The following is a 15961-nucleotide window of genomic DNA, read 5'->3' as shown; positions in this document are numbered from 1 at the left end:
GTTTTTAGTCAGTAAGAGTCTGACACTCCCTCACCGCTGCTAACCCACAGCGGGAGGGGTCAGTTGATGATTTTTAGCGTCGTTAAAAAAAAAGATGTCGCTCGCGGCTTCGCCCGCGTGGTGTGTTGATAAAAATGGTGTGTAGCTTATGTGTCAATCCAGGGTATCTACTTACCTTCGCCGGTGGGGAACTGGACGCCATAGATTCCCAGACCCCCTCCACTCAGGCGAGGTCGGAGTGCCGCTGGGCCTTTCTAGTGGGTATACCGGGAACGTCTGTACCGGGGAGCCCCACATACCCCTCTCCCGTCCCCCAACGGGGAAGGCATGTGTAATAGCATTTTTTACCCAGCGACAACAAAAAAAAGGGTATCTACTTACATACCTGCCAAACAACCAAATCGGTCCAGCCGTTTTCGCGTGAAAAAATAACAAAAATACATCCAAACATTCTCACAAACTTTTACATTTTATAATACCTATTAGTAGGATAGTAGTAGGATAGCTTCCGCTCGCGGCTACGCCCGCGTGGTGTGTTGATAAAACAGGAACCGAAGAACAAAAAAAGAACCACTCGGGTTACGTGAGGTCCTGAAGAAAGATTTAGGACCTTCCTGGGGCCCGCCCGATTCTCCTAAGTTAATAATGTCAAAATCTAATAGAAATCGAAACGCAATATGATCGTAATAGCAGTTTTAACCATATCGAGCATTGTGCTACTAATATAAGACCAATCGTATTCCAACGACATTCGATTGGTTTGCGATTGGTCTGCTATTTTGGTGATTTTAGTCTATACGGTAGTTTGCTCTACAATCATATTGCAATCGTAAATCATTTGCAGACAAAATGATTCATTATTGAATGACAGAAAAGGATAAAAACGTTTATTTCAAAGAAAAAATAGCGGAATGCCACATATGCTTCAATCGTAATCGAGTCGTGATTGGATCGCAGTCGAATGTGAATCGTATGTTGCTTAAGTAAAATTAGGAGAATCGGGCCCCTGTGCAATAGACATTTGCGTGGTTGGAGTATCTATTTTAGCTTTATTAAGACTGTACCGGTACCTAGCGTAACGAAAAAAAAACACATTTGGATTTGACATGTTCGATATGTTTAATCACATTTAATTTAACTAGTGTAACATTTGATAGTATGATGTTGCAAGTTATTTTTCCTTATAGATAGGTACATACTTAGATAGTAAGTATTTTCAGCTTCTATAGTCACATTTAAGTATACCTAAATTTCTACACAGTACTGAACAAACAATTTTTTTAAAGAGATGAAGACTTCTACGTAGTTCAATCTACCTATTCCTTTTGACAGTGGTAACAAGAACACGAAACGGCTGATTTAAATATTAAATTTCTTTCTCCATCTAAGCACAGCACTTTCACAGGTACCTGAAACAGAATAAAACCTAAATGATTAAGCAAGAATTTCCTCCTTGATTATGATGAGATGCCATACCTGTTGCTATCTATTATTCACTATTTGTCTTAATTCAATAGCGTTTAGCGTTGCCCCCATTTTGTGATCGTCTGAGGTAAACACTCCTTTTAGTGGAATCTCAGGGAGAGAAGGCGTGTAAGTATAGATGACGATTTTTTTGTATCGTACATAACTTCGTATTTAAACAAAAATCTGAAAGTACCTAAGTTTTACCAAATGAAGCAACTTACGTCTTCGGATTCCATGATATTGCAACATTGACCTAATGATGTAACGGGATGCCGCTTGAAACCCAACATGATACTGGGCAGTGACCAAGATTCGCAAAATCCTCGACAGGCGTTTGTAGTGATTTTGAATTCTACACAGTCTGGTATGCTTATGTTCCTGGTATGGCCTGAAAAAAGAAAAAAAGCTTGTTTGTAAAGTTTTGTTTTGAAAACAATACCCTCAGAATTTTTACGGTGTTAAACACTGTCAGTATCTAGATTTAATGTTATTGATTTTTATATTATTATAGCTAACCAATTCGATGACATCCGGGTTTCCTCCATGATTCCGAGGCAAATACGTTACTAAGAGATATAAATAATATTAAACACTTCAAAAACATCTTTGTACCGCTGTACTCAAACTTCGGCTTGTGAATGAAAAATAAATTCTGGAACCTCTCCTTTTATCTTAGAACTTTTTAGCAGAGATAGTCAACATGGATTTAAAACCTTGGATTGAAAGGCTAGAATGTAGGTACCTAATTTTTATTTGACCATAATTTTCAGCATAGCTGTTGTAAACAAGCTTTTATTGAACTATTTATAATATAATAAAAACTATTGTTTTCTATCCGCTTGCTTCTAATAGATGACACTTATGGCTTCAGCATCAGAGCTTTTTAGGGTTCCGTACCCAAAGGGTAAAACGTTACCCTATTGTTTTCGCTCCTCTGTCCGTCCGTCCGTCTATCACCAAGCTGTATCTCATGAACCGTAATAGAGAGTTGAAATTTCTAATTGGGTGTGGTTCGGCACCCTTCGTGCGCAATTTCGACTCGCACTGGGCCGTTTTTTTCTATAGTCCCGTGTCTAATCTTATTAGTCCTACAGTCATGAGAAAGTGGTTCAAATAAAGCTTACAAGATTTGTCCCCTATTAACTAAATACTAACAATACTCACACAGCCAGTTAAATTAAAGCTTGAAAAAGAAATTGTCAACGTCTGATTTTAGATAGAGAATATTTATTTTCAGTTCATAAATTTTGCTGACGCTGAGCGTTAAAGGGCAATGGGGCGCAAATCAAGTCAACGGACTGTGATAAGTTTATTGTAACGTAAGTACTTATACTTGCGTCAAATCACTGTCTTTTTTTATTTGTGTGCAAGCGCTGCGTTATAATGGAGAGCCTTTATGAAATAAATAATATCTTGTTCGAAAATATAAAGCGAGGTACCTAATTTACACCTACTGAAATAATGAATTCCTACTTACTTTGACACAGTGACAATGCTGTATAGGGGCACGTTATTTCAGCTTAGACGAGCTATACCTACATAGGTACAAAAAAAATGTTGGATGTAGACTATTTCGGTATCTTCAGCCTAAATATGGTAACAACGAATCAACATTTTCATTTGTCAATGTTAAACCAACTTTTAGGAAGTTGGTTCGGACGTTTTATTTATTCCTACAACTTTTGGTTTGTATTATCAATATTAGGTACCTACTCCTTAACATTAGATAGGTTTTTGTTTGCTTACGCTTTTACACATCTTAAATCGAACATAACCCTAATCGACCCGCGTTTCTGCGAGAAATGTCGAACAGCTGTGCTAATGTTGACGTTATTGGTTGCTAGGCAATGTACTTATAGGATAAAGGCACAGGTGCATTTGATCATCACATAGTCCTGCTTCAATGGAAAACGAGTATAGAATATTAAATCTATATAGAACAAAGCAGTTCGATGAATGTCTCAAATTATGTGAGAAAGCTTTGCAAGCTAAAGATGATCGCATGATAGAGTTTATACGCATGCGAGCTATGACGATACAGGCGAAGGTCGTTGGTAATGGATATGAAGAAGTGGAGTATTATCCTCAACAAGAGGATTTGATATCTACGGCAGTGGCCAAGACACCGAGGCCTGGAACTTCGTTTCAACGATATACCAAAACAACTCGAAATGCAGAAACTTCTAATTACCAGGTTTGGTCATATTTATAATTTACTAGCTTCTGCCAGCGGTTTCACCCGCATCCCGTGGGAACTACTTCCCGTACCGGGATAAAAAGTAGCCTATAGCCTTCCTCGATAAATGGGCTATCTAACACTGAAAGAAATTTTCAAATCGGACCAGTAGTTCCTGAGATTAGCGCGTTCAAACAAACAAACAAACAAACTCTTCAGCTTTATAATATTAGTACAGATGATTTAGAGACTATGCTGCAATTGAACTAGTGCTTTACACCTATTTAAGTGAGGTGTGCGCGAACAACTGCTAGCAGTGAACTCGTTCCATTTTTTCGGGAACAAAACAATTCTCGTGGATTCTCCCCATATGTGAATGAATGTATTTTATATAAACACAAAATTCTCTTTTTCATAATAAAGAAGAGAGCAACAGCGACGGTGCGTTCGCGAGCGGGCACCAGCACTGCTGGAGCTCGGAGCATGCGGACTGCGCTCAGCACAGCCTCTCGCATGTCCCGGGCGGCCACTGCGCTCGCGGGTGGAGCTCCCTTCACTCCCGGAGCACCACTCTCCTTACGATTTCTTTCAAAAGAAGACAAACTCTTTACTCCAGCTTCTAAGACGCTATTTGAATATGTTTTCTACTGCGAAGGTGACGTTAGGAAGGTGAGATAAATGGAATCATTTCAAGTGATTGTTCTACGTAGGTTATCCCACAATAGGAAACAACGAAGTCTACCTAGCGCCTGCTTGAAATCGGTCATGACTGTGGGGTTGCCCAGCACGTGCTCCCGCCACGGCGATCGAAAGCTATTTCATTATACAAACCGGTAGCTGCGGCCGATTTCTTGCAGTCGCCGGAAGTTTTTTCAGTAGAGCTCACACACACAAACCGGGAAGCAAATCCACGATTTGATATAATCGCTTCATTATAATTATAATATTTTTGATAAATATGCTAACAGGCAATGGAAGTGGCATTCCAAGCACAAAAATCTGAAGATGTTGCAGACTGGTGGTGGAACTTCTCTTTAGCTCGATGCTATTACGCACTTGGAATGTACAGGAACACTGAAGATTGTCTGCGTCAAGCACTTAAACAAAATAAGCATATTTCTATTTATCTCCGTTTGGTAGCCATGTATGTAGGACTGAATCAACCAATATCAGCACTGGACGTCTGCAGACAAGGACTATCCGTGTTCCACGGGTACACACCGTTGTTACTGGAACAAGCAAGGATTCACGAACAAATGGGCAACTCTGCAGTAGCTGTCAAAGAATACCGCATGGTAGCGTTGGAAGATCCTTCAAATATGGAGGCAATTGCTAATATAGCAATGTATAATTTTTACAACGATCAGCCTGAAATTGCTTTGAGATACTACAGGTAAGAGCACCGTGTCTCGGGTAACCGCTTAAAGACAATATTAAACCACTGCTATTCTTTTAGGAGGTTATTAGCTACAAATCCAGCAGGACCAGAAATATACAACAACTTAGGGCTCTGCTGTCTGTACTGTAATCAATGGGATCTGATAATACCTTGCTTTCGGCAGGCTCTCTATTTTTCTGCTGACTCCGATATTCGTTCAAATATTTGGTTTAATCTGGCTCACGTTGCTTTGGTAAGTGAAACAGTTTTTAATAAACTTTATATCTAGGTACACCTGCTACATGAAACTCTAACTTCGAGATTGTTCTTTAGTCCACAGGTGACATTACGTTGGCTTACCGATGCTTACAAGTAAGTCTTGCAATAGACTCGAGAAATGAAGCGACTCAACATGCCCTACATGCTTTAGATGCAAGATTGCGAGCAAGAAGAAATAACACTACATAATATAATTATTTAAGTTATTATATATTTTTTTAAGTTGCAGTATTTTAAGGGTTGATCCAAAATAGCTTAAAAGAAAATATAAATCAACAAATATGCCGTTTTTTTCTCCACATTCGAGCTAGTGAGATTTCAGCTCAATCCAAATGATTTGTTCGAATGATTACACTTTGGCATTTTTGGTTAATATCGACACAAACACCTCTGCGGTCGGTTATTGTCATACAAGATGGTATTATGGCATAGCATATAGCATTATTATGGCATTATGATACTATGGCATAGCACTGGAAGGATTGTGTGGGTAGGCGATCCAGTAACCAGAACCTAGGTACCTACTTACTTGGGAATAATAGTAAACACCCAGTAAATGTTTGTTATTTCTTATTTATTAATCGATAACAGATAATCAATGGAAATGTCAAGTGATTCCATATTGCGCAGTTCATTATACTTAAGGTCTATCAGAGAGTCGAGTGCCACTTCTGGGTGAGCGTGTTTCTGGACACCGCCCGCGGTATTTGTGTCACTGCTCACAGTAATCGGTGGTATCCGCGATGTATGCCGTATTTTTACCTGAAACAATTTTAAATTAATCTAGACATCCAACTAAATGCATATACATATACGTTTATACATGAGTAAATATCGGCTCTTTACCATGGCCTAAGTTCACCGACAACATAAACGTGAGTTTCTTAGTCTTAAGAGGACGAATTGGAAATTTTGGCGCCAAGGATCTCAATTTTTCTCAGTAAATACAAAACGGATCAAAATACAACTTGGTTACCTGAAAGTTCATGATAAAAACCTTATTTTGTTAGACTTCAAAACATGATTAGGTAACTTTTAGAACAGAGAAAAATATATCAAATATACTTCTTTTTAAAAAGAGATTCACATATTATGGGCAAACGGGACCGATTTAAGCCTCTTAACTTTTTTAGTAGTTGAGTATATACATAATCTTTAAAATTATAGAAGGAATTTTTATCAAATTATCATTTCTAAATAATAAAATTACAAAACCATTTTGTCGCTTACGACTTTTAGTTATAAGCTAGCGCGCGTATTGTTATCCTCTCCCCGCTCAGACGCTCCGACCCCTTTTGGCGCCTTAGGTGCGCGTGCCGGTTATGGAATTATTGTTTACCAATTCGTCGCCTTAAACAACTCTTTTTTTATACTTTGAATTTTTAAAGCTTCAAGTTTCACAGTCGTTTAAGAAAAATGGACGTTTATGTTCTTGGTGAATTTGGGCCCTAAAGTACATTAATGGTATATACCAAGACAATATTTAAAAAAATAGAAATAACACTTTAGAAAACACTGTAGGAAATAAGATACATCTACTGACACAGAAACTATTACCTCTGGTACCTACTACAACGGCTACGCAGAGTGCTAAGTACTGAGCTACGCAGTGTCCTACGTCAACTATCCATACTGCCACCCGCAACGGCTACGCAGAATGCTACGGCTACGCATACTTCTACGGCTACGCAGAGTCCTACGGCTACGCAGTCCTGCAGCTACGCATATTGCTACGGCTACGGAGAGTGCGAAAGCTTTGCCCGATATCTACGCCTGCCCTTTAGAAAAGAAACTACTCTTCCCGTATCCATAAGCTACGAGAAGAATAGCTATTTGTGTAGGTACTTAACAATAATAAATATAAAATCTGCTGCATTGTGAGAGAATTTATAATTGAAAACTTTGTATTCTTTTGTATAAATAAATCATCCTCCGAGCCTTTTTCCCACACTATGTTGGGGTCGGCTTCCAGTCTAACCGGATTCAGCTGAGTAAGAGTGCTTTACAAGAAGCGACTGCCTATCTGACCTCCTCAACCCAGTTACCCGGGCAACCCGATACCCCTTGGTTAGACTGGTGTCAGACTTACTGGCTTCTGACTACCCGTAACGACAGCCAAGGATGTTCAATAACAGCCGGGACCTACAGTTTAACGTGCCATCCGAAACACAGTCATTGGTGTCTAAGATATACTTAGAAAGTACATACAAACTTAGAAAAGTTGCATTGGTACTTGCCTGACCTGGAATCGAACCCGCGCCCTCATACTCGAGAGGTTGGTCCTTTGCCCACTAGGCCACCACGACTTTTAAATAACAAAAAAAAACTATTCTCTTGAATAAGACAAGAGGACTCATGTTCTTACTTGTTCTATTGTTGAAGGCGTAACGCCAATACTTTCCCAGCTGTCTGAATCTTTAGGTATAGATAAAGGTTTCGTGTAGTTCGTATTCTTCTCTTTTATAGGAATGCCGTTTCCAAAAGCAATATTGAATAGCATATCCTTGGCACGCCTCAGGAGTTGTGGTTCTTTCGACGAATAGAACAATAAGTGCGCATGATTGAGTAACGCAAAGCTTCGCAAAGTGGTGCATACAACTTTTTTAACCTCGCTATCTGAAATAACCGTATTAACCGTAATATATCTGGAGCTAGAAGGTTTTTGCATCTATTGATGCTAAAACTTGTCGTTAGGTTAGGTTAGGTTACTCACCGTAATTCTTAAAAATATCGTATTTCCCGCAAATTATTATCAGTTCTGGTAAGGTTTCCGGCGCTGAATATACCTTTTTGATAGTTTGAAAACATGTTTCTAAAGTTTCCCAAATGTTTTTTATTTTACAAAGGTCTATCATAACGCATAGAAAATATTTTCCACGGATAGGTGTAGACTCCAATACATTATTCAATGTTTCCAATTTGCCCCCATACTCCCAAATGTGGCTCAAAATTTTATCGATACCCTGTTTTTGATTTGATTTTCTTCCAAATGAATATTCCACCACTAGCGTCTCACGTGGAGGGTCGCTCTTCTCCAGAAACGAATGTATTAGTGTTGTCTTTCCCTAAAATTGTAATAGGTGTGTAATATAAGAAATGCTGGTTTTATATTATGAACTGGCTTTTGATCGCCGCGGCAGGCAGCAACACTTGCAGCGAGGCATGACATCGGTCGATAGCAGAGGGTTACTGCATCGAGTGCTGCTTTCGGGGTGATCGAAAACAATTTCATCGAACCGGTAGTACAACTGAGGCCGATTTCTTGCAGTCGCTGCACATTTGTTGATAGTAAGTAGATAAACATTACTCACGACAGATTTGCTTCCAACTAGAAATATGGTCCGTGAATTATTTTCTTTAACGTTTGCAAGAGTTTTATCAATTATCTGTGTGGCTATTTCTGGTATTGCTAACATATTTAAGCGTGTTTTAACTTAGTATAACCTAATTAAATACTTTGGTAGCAAGTGACAATAATTTATTTGTTTACAGTTAGTCGCCTAGCAATTATTGACAGGCAGAGTGGGCCAGAGTCTAGAAAACTCATTGCCATGTTTATTTCTTTTGAAACCATTTGAAACTTGAAGACGAACAACGCGACGTGTCATTTATGCATGAAAATGTTTATGACTAGAAAGTACAAAAAAAAAGGTATTTCAGGATAAACAAGGATATCAAAAATTACTTTGAGGTTATTACCGCGACTGATAAGACCACGCCTCATATTCTATTGTTATTTTTTGTACATTCAATAAATTAAATAGGTATGTTTTAATGACACAAACTTTTATACACAATGCATTGCCACGCCGCGCCGGTGGTGTAATGCATTGTTAACTTAATAAAAACATTTTATAGGTACATTTTTGAATTTCCCGCTGATGGCCGCGGAAGTCTTTAACAACTTTTAAAACTATAGACGTCATCATTGGCTTACACAAAACGTTGAGTTCCACGAAAGAATAAAAACAATATAAATGATATGAATATACTTTCAAACACCAAAAAAAAAACGTTGATAGGGCGTCCCCTAGATAACAACCTACAATAAATAACACCACAGTTTGACAAATATGTTCTCTGTGCAAATGAGGGATTTTCTATTTTATCTTTTTCTAGCTGATGCCAAGATTTCGCTGATCTTGGTACGTTACTGGAAGGAAACGGTGCGACGCGTCGTATATTATCAACGTCATATAATTTTGAGGTCGTATAACGAAACGTACTTAACATCAACAATGGAAGGTTTTCAGCGATAGATGGCGTTGTACCGACAACTACGCTACGTGACCGGTCATCTAAAAAAAACCATTGCACCGCATTTTTTAAAGAAAACCTCCCTTTACTATAAAATTTTCTACACATGGTTAACAAAGCACAAGTTGTAATGTTATTCGTATATCTACCATATTATAATGTACCTGGGGCCCGATTCTCCTAAGTTAATAATGTCAAAATCGAATAGAAATCGAATCGCAATATGATCGCAATAGCAGTTTTAACCATATCGGGCATTCTGCTACTAATAAAAGACCAATCGTATTCGATTGACATTTGATTGGTGTGCGATTGGTCTGCTATTTTGGTGATTTTGGTCTATACGGTAGTTTGCTGTACAATCATTTTGCAATCGTAAATCGTTTGCAGACAAAATGATTCATTATTGAATGACAAAAAAGCATAAAAACGTTTATTTCAAAGAAACAATAGCAGAATGCCACATACGCTTCAATCGTAATCGAGTCGGGATTGGATCTCAGTCGAATCGAGTCGAACGTGAATTGTATGTTACTTAAGTAAAATTAGGAGAATCGGGCCCCTGTATTGTGCAAATCTCAGATTGGTCCAAATAAATAAATTTCATTTCGGTCATTTAATAGATAGTCTAGTCTAGGCAGCGCTTAAAACTAAGCCGATGCAGGATGGCGATAAGTAAAAGTTTCACATTGAATACATTATGGTGACGTATCTATTCATCATCATCTGCCAAGCCTTTTCATAACCAAGTTGGGTCGGCACCCAGTTGAATGCAGCTCGCAGTAGGTAATGCTCGGATGCAGCTAAGTACTAGTGTTTTACAAGGAGCGACAGCCTATCTAACCTTTTCAACCCAGTTACCCGGGTATCCCTGTGCCCCATGTCGGACTAATTGACTTCTGACTATTCGTAACGACTCCCAATGATGTTCAAATGACAGTCGGGACCATAGGTCGGGACCCAGTTTATAGTGCCCTCCGAAACATGGTTATTGGGCTCTAAGATATACTTAGAAAGTATTGATTATCACATATACCCAAATTATACTTTAAATAGTCCTATAAATTGTACGTCATACTGCACAAAATAGAACTTTTTACTTTGACTTGACTTTACTTAACTTGGTTAATCGCTTAGGCACTCCTTAGACGGTCAATATAAATGGGCAATATTACGATATTTTTTTTGCAATTGTTTTTTTTCTCTTCAAATTATTGCGCAATTTTCAATATTAACTAACTCTAAACGTCAATAAAGGAGATCATTCAAGTTTTGAACATTTTGTACCCAAAAATGAAAGTGCCAGCCAGAATAAAAAAATAATAGATTCTTGTAGAGAATAATGCCCTGAAGATTTTTCACTATTACAAGAATCGTCTACAGTTAACCCCCAGGCTGCTATTTGACTTTGAAAATACAAAAAAATCCAACAATGTTTGGAGCATTACGTTACGTACGTCCCCAAACTGGAAAAGGCAGGCGCTGAATTCAAACGACTCCTGCCTAACCTGGGAAGTCATCAAATGACCCCCCCCCACTCCTGCTGTGGGTTAGCAGCGTGAGGGAAAGTCAAACTCTTACTGACTAAAACCCAACATGTACCTTCTTAAGCCTTTTATGTACCAGGGCCACGGTAACTCGTGCGAATAATCCCGCAGCCCCGGCAAGCCTTGGCCCTGGTGTCAGCCCCACTGTGGCCCACTGGAGGTTGCTGACGCCAGAGTAAAAATATCGTTGATTCTCGTCGAGGCTAATGCCCTGATGATTTTTTACTATTATAAGGAACGTCTTCGGTTAACCCCCTGACTGCTATTTGAGTTTAAAGTGTGAGAACCGAGGACACGGTGGACCACACAATCCAGGAGTGCCCTGCGTGGGAAGGGCACCGGGTCCTCGTCGAGGCTTTAGGCGGCGGCGACCTCTCGTGTCCGGCCCTGGTTCAGGCCATGGTCCGGGGCAAGAGGGAATGGGATGCCGTCGCCTCCTTCTGCGAAGCAGTCATGCTCGAGAAGGAGGCGGCGGAACATCAGAGAGTTCGCATCTCTCATCCCGGCTGCCGCACTGGACCAGGTAGACACCACGGGCGCCGGGTGTCGCGAGACGACTCCCGGCCACCGTAGGCGTGGGTCTGTGGGCTGTGAGTTCGGGTGGCTCATCGCTCATGTCGATTTTTAGACAACAGACCCGTGTCGGCGGCGCGCGTTGTTCCACGCGCTCCTCAAAGACATTTCAGCAACCCCAGCGGGGCCCAGCAGGGCCAAGGCCTGCCGGGGCTGCGGGTTGTTCGAAAGAGATACCGCGGCCCTGGCACATAAAAGGCCTACGACGGGAACACGACGGTTTTTAGTCAGTAAGAGTCTGACACTCCCTCGCCGCTGCTAACCCACAGCGGGAGGGGTCATTTGATGATTTTTGACGTCGTTAAAAAAAAGGGGGGTTAACCGAAGACGTTCCTTATAATAGTAAGATATCAGAGCATTATCCTAGATGAGAATCAACGATTTTTTTACTCTGGCGTCAGCAACCCCCAATGGGCCCCAGTGGGGCTGACATCAGGGCCAAGGCTTGCCAGGGTTGCGGGATTGTTCGCGCGAGTTACCGCGGCCCTGGTACATAAAGGGCTTAAGAACGCATATGATGGGTTTTTTTAGTCAGTAACAGTTCGACTTTCCCTCATGCTGCCAACCCACAGTGGGAGGGGGGGGAGGGTCATTAGATAACTTCCCAGGTTAGGCAGGAGTTGTTTCAAGGCAGCACCTGCCTTCTCCAGTTTGGAGACGTAATGTAGTGCTCCAAATATTGTTGGACTTTTTTGTATTTTCAAAGTCAAATAGCAGCCTGGGGGTTAACTGTAGACAATTCTTGTAATAGTATAAAATCTTCAGGGCATTATTCTCTATAAGAATCTACTATTTTTTTTCTCTGGCCGGCACTTTCAGTTTTGGGTACGAAATGAATGATGTCCTTTCTACTGTCGTGATATTGCGCAATTATATTGATCAATAGTTAGCCTGCCTAGGTTCCCATAATCAAATTCTGAGGGTGGTAAATGGCACCATAAATGATGGACGCATTTGAAACCATTTATAGAAAAACTGATCAAAAATGACGGAGACGGATTGGTTCAGCCAAACATGGTATAATCATGCATAAACATACTGGACAAACTGAGAATCTGAAAACGAAAAATTTTTTTGGAGTTGGTTAATAAAAACGACTACAAAAGACTTGATCGTCTAGGAGTTCTTTATTCAATTTTTCAAAACGAATTTAGAAAAACAGAAATCTAGTTTTATTTATTTTAATTATGATCTAGAAAACAGCCCAGTGGGAATAAAATTACATAGTCTTTTTAAATCTCGTGATTTACGGTGTAGGCTCCGAAACTTAAAAGGACGTATCGTTGCCAAACTAAAAATTAAAGCTGATTTATTTTATTTATCTGTGGGAATGGCGATTGATGATCCTGGTGGTGTCAAGAGATTTTTGTAGAAAATCTTGTGCGAATTTATTGCGTTGTAATATCAGCTGGGTGTTATTTCTTTAAAATAAACTTTTGATTTCTTTAAAACAGTTCGAAGTGCATTTTATTTGACATCGATGATTATTGTCAACTGATTGCAAGTGGTAAGGAATACATTGTCACCTTCACTCTTGTCCTAAAACTTTATTTATTTATTGTGCTTATTCAGAATTGTTTATGTTTTTAATCACCATAATAGGGTATTTTATCTTTGACATATCTTGTTTAACATTGTAGAAAACGTGTGAGAGATTGTGAGAGTTACGAAAGAGAAAGGACCATTCTGCACATAATTCTCATAGTCGAATATTCCGTAACCTACATAAAATTACAATTAAAATCGATGTCTAACATTTTAGTGGCCGACGATTTTTTTCTTCACAATGACGTTGTGATTTTTTTCTTTATGTTAGGTACTGTTATTTGGAATCTTGGATGTTTATAAATAGTAAATAGTTCAATGAACTTATTTCATAATTATGTTTTAACATCTAAAAAGTATTGCTTCGTTTTAATTAAGTTCATTTAAGATTTTAAACTACCTGTATATAAGTACATTATTGGTTAGGTACTATGAAGCATTCTTAGTTATTTATTTCTGTTACAGGTGACCTGGGCCACTAAGTTAAGAAGGTATTCATTAATTTGTATAATTATATTTAATGTAATTTGTTTAAATATTCACCTTGCACCTTTGTACTATTGTACACATGTTATTAATTCTTTTATCATGTGTTTACTGTGTCCATAAATGGTTAAATTCCACCATTTATGTATATACTTATTTATGGAGCTGATTATATTTAACATGAACAAACTGATTGATACATAGATGGCGGAAGTGGATCCAGAAACATTATTAGAATGGCTGCTGACTGGGCAGGGTGATGAGCGTGACATGCAGCTCATTGCTCTTGAACAACTGTGCATGTTGCTGCTCATGTCTGACAATGTTGATAGATGCTTTGAAAGGTAATCCATCCTTAGATACATTTATTATGTTGTATTAAGTCCTGGAAGGCGATACACACCCACATCATTAATCACATCACAAGTAGCCCCCTTATATGAAGAGGCAATTTGCTTGGGAAAGTATATTCAAATTGACAAAGAGTTAGTAAAACAGTTTATGGTTGTTAATCACTGATCTCGGAGTAGTTTTTTGCGTTATCATTTGTATGTTAAAAAATATTATACATAGATTACTCACACTTTTTTATGTTTTGTACTTAATTAAAATTGAGTCAATGTGAAAGAAATATATGAAATTATTTTATTCCAGCTGTCCTCCAAGAACATTTCTTCCAGCATTGTGTAAAATATTCTTAGATGAATGTGCACCAGACAATGTGTTGGAAGTGACAGCCAGAGCTATTACTTACTATTTGGATGTGTCTGGTAAGTTCATATGAAACTATTCTACACTAATATATACCTAGCATTATTGAAATATCTGAACTTGTTAGTAACAGAGACTAATTAACTTAATTATACATTAATTTAAATACATTGCATAAGATTGTGACAGATTGTATCATGTCTTAGCTTTCACAAAATTTATTCTCATAATGAGAATGCATTATATGAATTTTTTTAATGCATTGTATTTTGAGTATGAGTTAGTTATTTTGATCATTTAACTTCTTTGCAGCTGAATGTACAAGACGGATAGTGGCTATTGAAGGAGCAGTGAAGGCCATTTGTAGCAGACTGCTCACAGTTGATCCTAACAATCGCACCAGCAAGGACCTTGCTGAGCAGTGCATTAAAGTGAGTTTGTACTGTCTGTATTTAGAATTGAACTTGGCTTCCATAAAATGATATTGAGTGCTCTCCAAACGCTTTAATAGGTCACATCACTGTTGAACAATGTTAAAAATATGGGTCCAATATTATGCATGCTTCTTTGTATACCTCAGTAGCAGTATACCCCTCAAGCTAAAGATTTTAGAGCCTCATAATATTCAAAGTAAGTTCAAAGTATTCTATTCTAAAATATCTTCTATCTCAGGTATTGGAATTGGTGTGCACCAGAGAAGCAGGTGCCGTGTGGGAAGGTGGTGGCCTCCCTGCTGTTTTACATTTCATTACACATCATGGTACATCTGTGCACAAGGATACACTTCACTCAGCCATGGCAGTTGTTTCAAGGTATGTTTGTCTACTTGTAAATGTTCAGTATCAGTGTTTTGTTATTGTATAGGTGTTCAATTTATCAAATGCCTTTGTTTAGGGTTTGTGGCAAAATGGAGCCGGGTGATGCACGCGTGGGCGATGCGGTGTCGTCACTGTCGGCGCTGCTGCGTCACAATGACGCCCGAGTGGCCGACGCTGCTCTGCGCTGCTTTGCCTCTCTAGCTGATCGGTTTGCTCGCGCGCATGCTGACCCAGCCCCTCTTGCTGAGCATGGTTTGTCATATTTTCTTATCTTAATAAACATACAACTTTAATTTGCGATGAAATCTTGTTATACGATTACAACAAATGATACATACTTTTAAAAAGCGAATAATCCCTATTTTTTTTCTTTGCAAGTTCGTATTAATAATTATAAAGACATTGGACACTCTCTTTAATATTTAATTTTTCTTCTTTTGTTCTATAAAATAGGTTTGATTGAGGAACTAGTTCGCCGATTGGGAAGTGCTGAAAGTGGTGATGATAAGTGTTCAGCTCCTGCAGTATCCACCACAGTCAGTCTGCTCTCCACACTATGCCGAGGTTCTGCACAGATCACACATGTAAGTATTACGCCGGTCCCAATATTCTACCTATCTGTTGTTTAGAATATTGAGGATGACAGTTAGTCTATTTATTGCCCTAATTAGATGGTCAAGTTTTAATGAAGCAAGAAATAATAATATTCATACTTTCAGGGTAC

The 15961-nt window shown here is 38.9% G+C and overlaps 5 protein-coding genes across 11 annotated transcripts in view; 3 read left to right on the top strand and 2 right to left on the bottom strand.

Moving 5' to 3' along the window:
- The window catches only part of LOC124629606, a 275754-nt gene that overhangs the window by 7348 nt on the left and 252445 nt on the right, over window positions 1-15961 (top strand). The window lies entirely within an intron of this gene.
- LOC124629615 (thyrostimulin alpha-2 subunit) lies at window positions 1095-9525 on the bottom strand. Of its 2 annotated transcripts, none has more exons than XM_047163104.1 (3): window positions 9163-9525; window positions 1689-1855; window positions 1095-1409 (listed from the first exon to the last, which is right to left on the bottom strand). In XM_047163104.1, exons 1-3 carry the CDS (start codon window positions 9227-9229, stop codon window positions 1317-1319), a joined length of 327 nt encoding a protein of 108 aa, XP_047019060.1. In that variant the 5' UTR covers window positions 9230-9525; the 3' UTR covers window positions 1095-1316. The 2 variants fall into 2 exon arrangements, with proteins under 2 accessions (XP_047019060.1, XP_047019059.1); XM_047163103.1 differs by lacking the exon at window positions 9163-9525 and adding an exon at window positions 1984-2108.
- Window positions 2938-5580, top strand: LOC124629608 (tetratricopeptide repeat protein 8). The gene is made up of 5 exons (XM_047163096.1): window positions 2938-3661; window positions 4067-4312; window positions 4612-5036; window positions 5100-5274; window positions 5355-5580. Exons 1-5 carry the CDS (start codon window positions 3371-3373, stop codon window positions 5487-5489), a joined length of 1272 nt encoding a protein of 423 aa, XP_047019052.1. The 5' UTR covers window positions 2938-3370; the 3' UTR covers window positions 5490-5580.
- LOC124629610 (cytoplasmic dynein 2 light intermediate chain 1) lies at window positions 5854-9109 on the bottom strand. Its single transcript, XM_047163097.1, has 4 exons — window positions 8612-9109; window positions 8014-8365; window positions 7666-7916; window positions 5854-6062 (listed from the first exon to the last, which is right to left on the bottom strand). Exons 1-4 carry the CDS (start codon window positions 8714-8716, stop codon window positions 5871-5873), a joined length of 900 nt encoding a protein of 299 aa, XP_047019053.1. The 5' UTR covers window positions 8717-9109; the 3' UTR covers window positions 5854-5870.
- LOC124629605 (E3 ubiquitin-protein ligase Ufd4) overlaps window positions 12998-15961 on the top strand; it is a 37653-nt gene continuing 34689 nt past the window's right edge. For all 6 annotated transcript variants that reach the window (XM_047163092.1, XM_047163093.1, XM_047163091.1 and 3 more), the window contains exons 1-8: window positions 12998-13184; window positions 13688-13713; window positions 13913-14052; window positions 14363-14478; window positions 14732-14850; window positions 15092-15231; window positions 15314-15489; window positions 15691-15821. In XM_047163092.1, the coding sequence (XP_047019048.1) occupies window positions 13913-14052; window positions 14363-14478; window positions 14732-14850; window positions 15092-15231; window positions 15314-15489; window positions 15691-15821 (822 nt within the window). In that variant the 5' untranslated portion in view covers window positions 12998-13184; window positions 13688-13713. The remainder of the gene's footprint in view (window positions 13185-13687; window positions 13714-13912; window positions 14053-14362; window positions 14479-14731; window positions 14851-15091; window positions 15232-15313; window positions 15490-15690; window positions 15822-15961) is intronic.

Source organism: Helicoverpa zea, chromosome 4 (assembly GCF_022581195.2).
Source record: "Helicoverpa zea isolate HzStark_Cry1AcR chromosome 4, ilHelZeax1.1, whole genome shotgun sequence".
Taxonomy (NCBI): Eukaryota; Metazoa; Arthropoda; class Insecta; order Lepidoptera; family Noctuidae; genus Helicoverpa; species Helicoverpa zea.
This window is presented reverse-complemented; position numbering and strand designations above follow the sequence as displayed.